The sequence below is a fragment of the Schistocerca americana genome, chromosome 1 (assembly GCF_021461395.2).
Source record: "Schistocerca americana isolate TAMUIC-IGC-003095 chromosome 1, iqSchAmer2.1, whole genome shotgun sequence".
Lineage (NCBI taxonomy): Eukaryota > Metazoa > Arthropoda > Insecta > Orthoptera > Acrididae > Schistocerca > Schistocerca americana.
Window position 1 is genome coordinate 600,605,651 of NC_060119.1, and position 12,768 is coordinate 600,618,418.

General features: G+C 45.6%; 1 protein-coding gene across 2 annotated transcripts in view; it reads left to right on the top strand.

The window, feature by feature from the left end:
* The window catches only part of LOC124607035 (leucine-rich repeat-containing protein 4-like), a 1,293,164-nt gene that overhangs the window by 1,238,907 nt on the left and 41,489 nt on the right, over positions 1-12,768 (top strand). For both annotated transcript variants that reach the window (XM_047139208.1, XM_047139217.1), the window contains one exon: positions 8,214-8,430. In XM_047139208.1, coding sequence (XP_046995164.1) covers positions 8,214-8,430 — 217 coding nt within the window. The remainder of the gene's footprint in view (positions 1-8,213; positions 8,431-12,768) is intronic.

The window sequence follows — 12,768 nt, forward strand, 5'->3', positions numbered from 1 at the left end:
CGGTTCCAGACTGCAGCGCCTTTAACCGCACGGCCACTTCGGCCGGCCCATCCTCAGATGGCTGTTCACAAGATGCACATTTGTTGTAGTTGAGAAAATTTTTTTTTGGCTGGTTTTTCCTGCTTGTGGTTAATCTTGTGTAACAGCTTTCTGAAGGTGAACTTATTGCTTCGAAACTGGTTACAGAGGTATTTACTTGAATAAATAGCATTATCAACAGTGGATGGTTGCTGACTTCTTATTCGAAAGAATCAACCTACATAACAAAGACTTTGGTGTAGAGGCAGAGTGAACAGTGACAATAGCCAGTCTGGAGCAAACCTCCTTCACTCAGATACCAGAAACGGGCTTAGACGTACACATTAACGACAAGACGAACACGCAGGTGCGGTGACAGAAGGCGCAAGATAGCAATATGCACGTAGTATCGCATACACAAGGTATAAAAGGGTACTGCATTGGCGGGATTGTCATTTGTACTCGGGTGGTTCATGTGAGAAGTTTTTCGACGTGATACAGGCCACGCGACGGGAATGAACAGATTTGAAAGTGGCAAAGTAGTTGAAGCTAGAGGTATGGGGCATTTCGTTTCAAAAATCGTTAGGGAATTCAATACTCCGAGATCTATAGTGTCAAGAGTGTGCCGGAATACAATATTTCAAGCGGTACCTCTCACCATGGACAGAGCAGTGGCCGACCGCATTCACTTAACGACCGAAAGCAGCGTCGTTTGCATAGAGTCTTCACTGTTAACAGACAAGCAACACTGCGTAAAATAACCGCAGAAATCAATGTGGGACGCACGACTAACGTATCCATTTGGACAGTGGAGTGAAATTTGGCGAGATGGGCTATGGCAGCCACGACCAAAGTGAGTGCCTTTGCTAACAGCACGACATCGCTTGCAGCGCCTGTCTTGTTCTCGTGACGATAACGGTTGGACTCTAGACGACTGGTTCAAAATGGTTCATGTAGCTCTGAGCACTATGGGACTTAACTGCTGAGGTCATCAGTCCCCTAGAACTTAGAACTACTGAAACCTAACTAACCTAAGGACATCACACACATCCATGCCCGAGGAAGGATTTCAACCTGCGACCGTAGCGGTCGCCCCTTTCCAGACTGTAGCGCCTAGAACCGCTCGGTCACTGCGGCCGGCCTAGACGACTGGAAAACCGTTCCAGGTCAGAGGACTTCAATTGGTAAAAGCTGATGATAGGGTTCGAGTGCAGTGCAGACGCCAAGTGGCTATGGAACAAGTTGTCAACGGGGCACTGTTCAAGTTGGTTGGGTCTGTGTTTACATGGATTGGACTGGGCCCCTGGTCCAACTGAATCTATATTGGTCTACGTGGAGACAATTTGCAGCCATTCACAGACTTCACGTTCCCACACGACGACGGAATTTTTGTGGAAGACAATGTGCCACATCACCTGTTCACTGTTTTTCGCTATTTGTCAGAAGCACATTGTGGAGACTTCGAGCGAATGGTCTGGCAACCCAGATGGTCCTTTCTCTGTCCGGGGACTGAGTGTTAGTGTTGTCCTCATCATTTCATCATCATCATCATCATCATCACCCGTAACAGTGGCTAGATTGGAGTGAGTAAAAGTTGCGACTTTGTACGGGCACTGATGACCGCACAGATGAGCGCCCCACAAACTAAACATCATCATCATCACCGAGATGGTCCCACATGAGACCCATCAACGAACTCTTATGGGAAATGATGGAGAAGTCAGTTCTTGCCCAAAATGCTTCACAGGCAACGCTTTCGCAGTTATGGGCGGTTATAGAGGCTGCATGTCTCAGTATTTCTGTAGGCGACTTCCAACGACTTGTTGAGTCGAGTTGCTGTACTACGCGTTGCGTGACGAGATCCGACACGATATTAAGAGGTATCCCATGACTTTTGCCACCGCAATGTACTTTCCACCATAAAGTATTTGCTCTAGACTCACATCTGGGAGGCAATCATAAGAATGTGAATAGTGTGTGAGTACGGTGGCCGACAGACCAATACCTTCAGTTACGACCGAGGAAGAAGGAGGCGAAGTATTGGCGGAAAGGGGGAGCTATAAAAAGGTGCAGTTATCCTGCGACTCGGTGACAGAATGATCGGAGGAGAAGCCTCCAGTGGGATAAAGGGAGTAATGCGAGTATGAAGGGGGCGATAACAGGAGGCGACGCTAGGTGCGTCAGCGTTTCCCCCGGCCGTCAGCGGGCGCTCCGTTAGGTCGTTTCCCGGCACGCACTTGACGCCGCCAGCAGAGAGCGGGATTTGAATTTCCGGCCGCGCAGATAAGGGGAGAAAAAGGAGGCCCGGTCGCACCTGTCCCCCGCTGCCGCCTCGCCGGCAGATTTTATTACTCGCCGGAAGGGCGACGTAAATCAGGGCGGCGCTGACGGCGCGGCGAGGCACGGCGCAGGTTGCCTGCCGACTGCGCCCGCCGGTGGCTGGGCTCGGCTTTCCGGACGCGCCAGCCGCGATCGAAGAGGCCGCCGCGAGTCGTGGGAGGAAGGGATCATCTTCCGGCAGCTGCCACAAGCCGTGTACCGCACCGCGCTCATAACAGCTTTCCGCGCACTCAGCTCACTGTAAACAGACCAGCCGAGCCCAGTCGTCCGGGGCTTGCCTGCCTACCCGTCTGCGGGGCTGCTATTGGTCCGTCCGGCAGTCATTATGCCCGATCGCTCCACTCATAATTAAAGAGATCCTTTTGTACAGTGGAGCTGCAGCATCTCCACGTCCGAAACGAGTCTTATGGTGCGCTTCGGGGAATGGCACTCCATTCTCTTGCGGTCGTAAATTGCCTGGCAACTACACTTCATATAGAGTCGCACTATTGACCAACGCATTTTTCATAACGCGTAGTACCGGTGGGGAGGGAGGAGGGCGTACTTAGTTCCCACCACCAAACAAAGCTAAGAGAAAGAAAAATTTCGTTTAACATGTTTAACTTTTATTAACAACAAACTTTTTATGTAGGTGCTGATGGTATAAGCAGGGTACTGAAAATACTTTCAGCGTAATCTCAGCAACACCAAAGCATTTCTCGTAATGTTTACACCTAATGAAGGGGTCTTTTATGACCATCATAAAAAATTAGAAAAAGATAGAGATTTCGTTATTTGTCTTTGGTTTTCATTCACAACATACTATCTACTTCGTATCGATGTATAAGAAAAGTCCTGAACCGAAAACTATGAATGCCACATTTGTTGCAAAAAATCACGTTCACTAACAAGATTTAAATTTTTGGGTTAAGTTTTAATGAAAAATTTAAAACAGTTACGGAATCTGACATAAGACATCATTAAAACCAATAGAAATTATTGCGAGAGTTAAGGTCGAATGCTTGATATGCTTTCCTTCAATGGCAGCGTATTCGCCAAAGTATACGTCAGTAATTGATCATTTTCGATTTTACACCTTTTTCAAGTAGTCATTGTAATATGCATAAGCATGATTTTTTCTTTATTGTTATTTGATTCTCCTCGTCCTACACAGGCAGAGGGTGGACTGTCAGCGGCTTCGATTCGCCGCTGTACAGCGAAACGATTGAAAAAATATAAGACAAAGTAAAATTTTTAAAATGACGTTAAAAAGCTGAATGTTGTCACAAAATAAAACACAGATGGTGAGTTGTTTTGTCTCCAGCAGAGTGTGGTTATTAGGTCTTGAGGGGCCAGTTATCATAAAATAAGTTTACTCTAAAAAAATACAGAAGTTTTCAGCTGTATTGCCGGATCGAAACGTGGAAAGACCCCGCTGTTTCGATGAACATCTGTTCTGCCGTCTTCTGATGGCGTGCTGGCGGTATTTATACTTGTTGGTCCAGAGTTCTGGATTCACCGGTACCACTTCCTGCTCAGTCATGTGGGGGGGGGGGGGGGAGGGGAGGGGGGGCTGCTGCGATGGTGGAGGGACCAGCCTCAGTTACTTTTGGCCTTTCGTTTCTTTCGCATATTGGGACCAGATGGAGTTTAGTATTGGGTCCCATGCCTTGGAAGCCTGTGTTCCTGTTGATTAAATTATCAGTCACACAGATTTCAATTGCTTCTTTGAAAATGCAGCCACAAAATTTATCGATGGCAGGACTTTCGTTTGCTAGTAGATGACTTTATTTCAGTACTTTATGTCCATTTTCAATTCAGTGTTCCGCTATTGCAGACTTTGTGGGCCGCAGTAAGCATATGTGACGCTGATGTTCTGAATGTCGACTTTCTATTGTGCAGATCGTTTATCTAGTATACGTTTTTCCGCGTTCACATGCAACAGGGAACACACTCGCTTTCTTGTCACCCTGGTCGTTTATCACTGTCCCTAATGAGGCTCGTATTTTGGATGGTGGGCGGAAAGCTGGCGTTATTTAGGCATTACTGCAATAGTTTTTCAACTTAAAATCGAGGAGACTTATTCTTGGAAGAAATATTCGTACAGGTAAAGAGAAAGATGGGCACACAGATGTCTTAAACAACGATTAAAATATAACCTTCCAGCAATTTTGATTTAATTGCTTCTCCTGATAATTCAAAAAATAGCAGTTAGCATTTATTCACATTGGATTTTGTAGATGTTATACACAGGTAAAACATCACGTCACCCCTGGGGAAGTTTTTTTATAGTAAATTGAGTACCTTAATCACTTTCTCTACTATTTTTAATCCATTAAATCTTCATAAGGCAATCAGCTTTCAGTCTTTAGCAGGAATTATAGTTGACGTTCATCATAAGTAGGTTACCCTTTGAAAACTATATAACGATTGATCACTAGACATCCAACCAAGGGAACCAATATGTAAATATGCAATTGAGAAAATGAGGTTCGAAGTGTGAAAAATGATTTATTTTATTTTATGATGACTTTTGTGAACTTAAACTGGTGAGGTGAGCAGTGTACTCCTCGTTCTTCTTCTTTCATAGGTTCATGTTGTAGTTTTGTCTTATTTCCTGCTTTACTTGGCTTATTGATGGAGCATTTTCCCCTTTCGTGGAAGAATTAGTTATCAGCAAATTTTTATTTCTTTAACGCGTTATCACATTTTTCTCCAGAGGTATTTTAAGACTCAGAATAATTTTTAGTCTGACATCCATTCCATTACTAGCAGTACTCACAGTGTCACAAGTTCCTGCTATTACAGTTATTCCGGAATAGGCAATCTTTGAAATGGAACGACTTATTAGCATTTTGAATGAATCCATCCCAACATCCTTTTATTTCATTAAAAAGTTATATGCATGTTACAAATCAGAGTTGCTGTACTTGCTTTAGACTTTGGGAGACTGAAAAAGGTTTTTACTTTGCTCATCGAAGAACCTGACATGTGGCTAGGATTAATAGAATTTTCCTAGAAATTACTGTATTTGTTTCCATATAAGTGTGCCTTGTAACATGATTTGACTTTTTACATTTCTAAATAAAAGGAAATCACCCCTGAAGTCGCACTAAAGCAGATAAAGAAAGCATTGTGCACATCCAATAACATGACACTGTTCAAGCAACAAACAGTTGTAAGGTGAACAATTGATGGATTGAACTATGACTGACAAGTATGAGAAATTTACACAGCAAATCTGTGACACTGCACTAGGAGAACTACATATGAAAGTAAAACTGACAGTCATAAAACTAACAGTTTGGGACTAAAGGATTAAGTTGGTATGAAGCGCTTAAACTTCACAATGCTATTGAGATGCACATAGATGTATATTCTTATAGCTGTATATTCCTGTAGATGTGTATTTAATAAGAAGTTTGTGTTGAAATCTTCAAGTAACTGTTAGGTTAGGTTACGTTAGGTTTAAGGTTAGGTTAGGTTAGGTTAGGAGGGGAGTGTCGTAGGACCGTTGCTATTCACAGTATACATAAATGACCTTGTGGATAACATCGGAAGTTCACTGAGGCTTTTTGCAAATAATGCTGTAGTATATCGAGAGGTTGCAACAATGGAAAATTGTACTGAAATGCAGGAGGATCTGCGACGAATTGACGCATGGTGCAGGGAATGGCAATTGAATCTCAATGTAGACAAGTGTAATATGCTGCGAATACACACAAAGAAAGATCCTTTATCATTTAGCTACAATATAGCAGGTCAACAACTGGAAGCAGTTAATTCCATAAATTATCTGGGAGTAGGCATTAGGAGTGATTTAAAATGGAATGATCATATAAAGTTGATTGTCGGTAAAGCAGATGCCAGACTGAGATTCATTGGAAGAATCCTAAGGAAATGCAATCTGAAAACAAAGAAAGTAGGTTACAGTACACTTGTTCGCCCACAGCTTGAATATTGCTCACCAGTGTGGGATCCGTACCAGGTGGGGTTGATAGAGCAGATAGAGAAAATCCAACGGAGAACAGCGCGCTTCGTTACAGGATCATTTAGTAATTTCGAAAGCGTTACAGAGATGATAGATAAACTCCAGTGGAAGACTCTGCAGGAGAGACGCTCAGTAGCTCGGTACGGGCTTTTGTTGAAGTTTCGAGAACATATCTTCACTGAGGAGTCAAGCAGTATATTGCTCCCTCCTACGTACACTCCTGGAAATGGAAAAAAGAACACATTGACACCGGTGTGTCAGACCCACCATACTTGCTCCGGACACTGCGAGAGGGCTGTACAAGCAATGATCACACGCTCGGCACAGCGGACACCCCAGGAACCGCGGTGTTGGCCGTCGAATGGCGCTAGCTGGGCAGCATTTGTGCACCGCCGCCGTCAGTGTCAGCCAGTTTGCCGTGGCATACGGAGCCCCATCGCAGTCTTTAACACTGGTAGCATGCCGCGACAGCGTGGACGTGAACCGTATGTGCAGTTGACGGACTTCGAGCGAGGGCGTATAGTGGGCATGCGGGAGGCCGGGTGGACGTACCGCCGAATTGCTCAACACGTGGGGCGTGAGGTCTCCACAGTACATCGATGTTGTCGCCAGTGGTCGGCGGAAGGTGCACGTGCCCGTCGACCTGGGACCGGACCGCAGCGACGCACGGATGCACGCCAAGAGCGTAGGATCCTACGCAGTACCGTAGGGGACCGCACTGCCACTTCCCAGCAAATTAGGGACACTGTTGCTCCTGGGGTATCGGCGAGGACCATTCGCAACCGTCTCCATGAAGCTGGGCTACGGTCCCGCACACCGTTAGGCCGTCTTCCGCTCACGCCCCAACATCGTGCAGCCCGCCTCCAGTGGTGTCGCGACAGGCGTGAATGGAGGGACGAATGGAGACGTGTCGTCTTCAGCGATGAGAGTCGCTTCTGCCTTGGTGCCAATGATGGTCGTATGCGTGTTTGGCGCCGTGCAGGTGAGCGCCACGATCAGGACTGCATACGACCGAGGCACACAGGGCCAACACCCGGCATCATGGTGTGGGGAGCGATCTCCTACACTGGCCGTACACCACTGGTGATCGTCGAGTGGACACTGAATAGTGCACGGTACATCCAAACCGTCATCGAACCCATCGTTCTACCATTCCTAGACCGGCAAGGGAACTTGCTGTTCCAACAGGACAATGCACGTCCGCATGTATCCCGTGCCACCCAACGTGCTCTAGAAGGTGTAAGTCAAGTACCCTGGCCAGCAAGATCTCCGGATCTGTCCCCCATTGAGCATGTTTGGGACTGGATGAAGCGTCGTCTCACGCGGTCTGCACGTCCAGCACGAACGCTGGTCCAACTGAGGCGCCAGGTGGAAATGGCATGGCAAGCCGTTCCACAGGACTACATCCAGCATCTCTACGATCGTCTCCATGGGAGAATAGCAGCCTGCATTGCTGCGAAAGGTGGATATACACTGTACTAGTGCCGACATTGTGCATGCTCTGTTGCCTGTGTCTATGTGCCTGTGGTTCTGTCAGTGTGATCATGTGATGTATCTGACCCCAGGAATGTGTCAATAAACTTTCCCCTTCCTGGGACAATGAATTCACGGTGTTCTTATTTCAATTTCCAGGAGTGTATATCTCGCGAAGAGACCGTGAGGATAAAATCAGAGAGATTAGAGCCCACACAGAGGCATACCGACAATCTTTCTTTACACGAACAATACGAGAATATAAGGGAGAAGCGATAGAAGTAGTGAAAGTACCGTCTGCCACACATCGTCAGGTGGGTCGCGGAGTATGGATGTAGATGTAGATGTAGATGAATGCGGCAGCCAGCGTGAGTACAGTGTGTTGGGAGTGTTGGTGGTTGCGTGCCGGCAGGGGCCTGTCGCGGCTGACCGTGCTGGACGTGAGCGGCGCGGGCGTGCAGAACGTGAGCGCGCGCGCCTTCCGCGGCCTGTCGGGGCTGCGCCGCCTCTCGCTGGCCGGCAACCAGCTGCGCACCGTGCCCTCCCAGCAGCTCGCAGAGCTCGACCGCCTCGAAGAGCTCAGCATCGGCCAGAACGACTTCGTTTCCATCGACAAGAACGCCTTCCAGGTAAGTCACATAGCTCCCGCTTCTTTTTTTAATAGTCATCAGTCTTCTGACTGATTTGATGCGGCACGCCACAAATTCATCCCCTTTCATCTTGCAGCAGCCCTTTTTCTACGCAATTATTTGCTGGATGTATTTTACCCTCTACATTTCTCTCTAGTAGCATGTTATTCTCTGCTGTCTTAACTGTTGTCCTCCCATCCTGCTCCTTCTTCTTGTCAGTTTTTTCCACATATTCATTTCCTCGCCGATTCTGATGCTGATATTTGGTTTGTGGAGCCCTCAGCTGCGCGGTCACCAGCGCTTGTACAAACTCCCACTTTTTGCACAGTCCAATTTATTCAATTTATTACTCAGTCCAGTCTAGCCACTCTCACAACTGATGATGATGATGAAGAAATGATAAACACAGCACAAACATCCAATCTCTCACCGATTCTGTGGAGAACCCCCTTATTCGTTACCTTATCAGTCCACCAAATTTTTCAATATTATTCTGTAGCACCATATCTCAAATACTTCGATTCCCTTCTTTTCTTGTTTTCCCACAGAGTACGTTTCACTACCATATAATGCTGTGCTCCAAACGCACATTCTCAGAAATTTTTTCGTCAAATTAAGACCTATGTTTGATACTAGTAGACTTCTCTTGGACAGAAATACCGTTTTGTCAATGCTAGTCTGCTTTTTATGCCATAATTGCTCCGTCCGTCTTGGGTTAATTTGCAGTAGGTAGCGGAAACCCTTCATTCACTTCCTAATCACCAATCCTGATGTTGGGGTTTTCGCTGTTCTCATTTCTGCTACCTCTCATTACTTTCATCTTTCTGCGATTTACTCTCAATCCATATTTTGTACTGATTAGACTTTTTGCCGGCCGCTGCGACCGAGCGGTTCTAGACGCTTCAGTCCGGAACCGCACTGCTGCTACGGTCGCTGGTTCGAATCCTACCTCGGGCATGGGTGTATGTGATGTCCTAAGGGTATTTAGGTGTAAAGTAGTTCTAAGACTAGGGGACTGATGACCTCAGATGTTAAGTCCCATAGTGCTTAGAGCCATTTGAACCATTTTTTGATTAGACTTTTTATTCCATTCAGTAAACCAATTCGCTGAGGATAGCGGTGTCAACGGCGAATATTATCATTGATATTTTTTCATCTTAAATGTCAATTCCACTTCTGAACCTTTCTTTTCTTTCCGTCATTGCTTCTTTGATGTGTAGAGTGAACGGAAGGAGCCAAAGACTACGTCCCTGTCATACACCCTTTTTAATCCGAGCACTGCGTTCTTGGTCTTCCACTCATATTTTTCCTTCTTGATTCTTGTACATGTTGTATATTACCAGTCTTGCGCTATATGTTGCTGCTATTTTTATCAGAATTTCAAACATCTTGCATCATTTGACATTGTCTAAAGCTTATTCCAGGCCGATAACTCCTGAGAATGTGTCTTTATTTTTCGTTGGTCTTGCTCGCATTATCAACCGCAACATCAGAACTGCCTCTCTGGTTCCTTGCCTTTCCTAAATCATACTGTTCGTCATCTAACACAGACGTATAACACATCTTTAATTCATCGTCTAATATTGCCGGAAAAGCATGTAGCACCCTGAAGGACAGTGTTCAGTGGCACCGGGTTATAATATGTCCATACTCTAAATGGCCCTAGTGCAAGTGATTCATGCAATGATGAACTACCAGTCACCTCACTTATCAATAAAATCAATTTTCCTAGAGGTGTTGCGTTTCTTTCTGGCAGTGTGTATAAAAATCAATGTTGTTTGTTCGTCTTCTATGTGTTTCTGTACCTTTCAACCGATAAAAAAGAAACTTTGGTAAGTTTTCTTCATGCTCGTGAAGGTTTCTGTGGAGGTAACGGCGACCTACCATCCACTGCGATGGAGGTGAAAATGGGGTGACATTGCAACTCGTCTGGAGCGATTTCAGTCAAGTTTTGTGTAACGTGAGTCGTCATATGTATTATTATTTGTGTAAAAGTAGTAGGGGGAGGGGGGGGGGTAATATACACCAACCAACGCTAATCGTTAGCGTGAGAGTTGAATGGTAAGACGTTCCTGGTGTAGGACAATAACATGACGACTGAGCGGTGTCTGGTGCATTATACGTTCCGTCGTTTTACAATCGAATCTGCTACTCCACTGAGGATCACACTTCACTATGAACCGTGGTTTTAATTGTATCTAAGCAGAAAATTTATTGCACTTTCGATTAAACTGTTGGCACAAAGTCTGTTTCTTTCTACGACAGTGAGTTTGGGGATGCTGCTTATTAGTAGCGCCGTTGATTTCGTCGGTATTCCTTCTGCGACACCGCTGTAAGACTTGGTTGGAACGTAGCCACCGGACATGATTGCTGGCAGTGGTAGTCACGAGAATGTACTGCTGCAAGAAGACCGGGCTCCAGATGAACACAGGGCGCTACCTAGAGGGAAGACCATCATGTCCGGCTACGGCTCTGGCACACCGTACTGCATCTGTAGCAGCAATTTGAGCAGCAGCTGGTATCACAGTGACACAACGAATGGTTACAAATTCGTTACTTGAAAGACAGCTCCGAGACGAACACGCCCTGTAGCGTGCATTCCACTGACCCCCAACCACCGCCATTTGCGACTTCAGTGGTGTCAAGTGAGAGCTCATTGGAGGGCAGGGTGGAAGTCTGTTCTCCGATGAAAGCCGGTTCTGGCTCGTTGCCTGTGATAACCGTGTATTGGTTAGGAGGAGGCCAATCGAAGGCCTGCAACAACCTGCCTGCGTGTTAGACGCACTGCGCCTACACCTCGAGTTACTGTCTGAGGTACGATTTCGTATGACAGAAGTAGAACTCTCGTGGTCATTCCATTAACCCAATATACTCAACAGAGCGTCGACATGTCGCCTTGGCCTGCTCGATCACCAGATCTGTCTCCAACCGGCACATACGGGACATCATCGGACGAAAACTCCAGGGTCATCCACAAACAGCATTAAGAGTCCCTGAATTGACAAGCCGCCGGCCGCTGTTGCTGAGCGGTTCTAGGCGCTTCAGTCCAGAACCACGCGACTGCCACGGTCGCAGGTTCGAATCCTGCCTCGGGCATGGATGTGTGTGATGTCCTTAGGTTAGTAAGGTATAAGTAGTTCTAAGTTATAGGGGACTGATGACCAGAGCTCAGAGCCATTTGAACCATTTGCTCAGAGCTATTTGAACCATCTGAACCAATTGACCAACCATGTGCAACAGACGTGAAACTCCATCCCACAAACTGACATTCTGCAACTGTTCAACACAAAGCAAGTACTTTTGCATACTTGAATTCAATATTCTGGCAGTTACATCAGTTGTTAATACTCTGCTGTCACCAAGTCTCGTACAAAATTATTCGCTTGGCGCCGGCAGCGCTAATTCGGATTACTTGACTTGTCGACGGCCGCTTGTCACCTTTTCGTTGATGACAAGCTTCAAACACACTGACTTCCGAGCGCTTTAATATTTCGGAAATCCTCTAGTTTGCCGTATCGTTCCACAAACTAGAATTTTCTTTTCAAGTAACTTTTCTGCAAGTTCTACACTGTTATAATAATTATCCATGTAGAGGTGATGCCACTTTCCATAAGAAGGTGTCAGTAGTGTCGTCACTATTTTTGCTGAAGTTTGTCCACCGCCTGGATATGTCTTGAATGAGGAAATGTATCCCGTACTCGAATAACACAGCATCCGAATGAGTATGTCATATTTCATAATTTTCGACGGACTGTAAACTTTAAAATTTAATTGTCCACTCCACGGCACCATTCCTTCATCAATTGAGATGTTCTGACTTAGATTAAATGTTTCTTTTAACTTTTTGAAAAAATAATCAACTACAAATTGCAATTTGAAGAGCCGGTCGGCATTACCCGATTTATTGACGTGTGTAACTTATTTGTAACTAAACTAAACACTAACAGAATGAAAAAGTTAGTTAAGTGCCGTCACCGGCCACTGCGAGATACTATACACACGACACCACTGTGGTGTCGCCGGTCGGCAAAGTGTTAACGTACCAGCATTTCACATTTGCAGTGACTTATTTTCCAATTGCATTAACCTGCGATTTTGCAGTGTTAATCACATATATATGTTACCTAGAGAAATGTATTCCCAAAATTTCATTACTCTACACTTACTATTTTTAGTGCCGCGATATTTTTTCTGTCGGTGTATTTACCACCTGTAACTTGCAGAGATTCTCTGTCCGCTAAAATGTGTGTGTTTTCTCACAGTCGTCTTGTGAAACCGGGGAGTAACTGAGGAATAATCGTGTATAAGACGCCACACAAAGATTTAACACTCTGAATA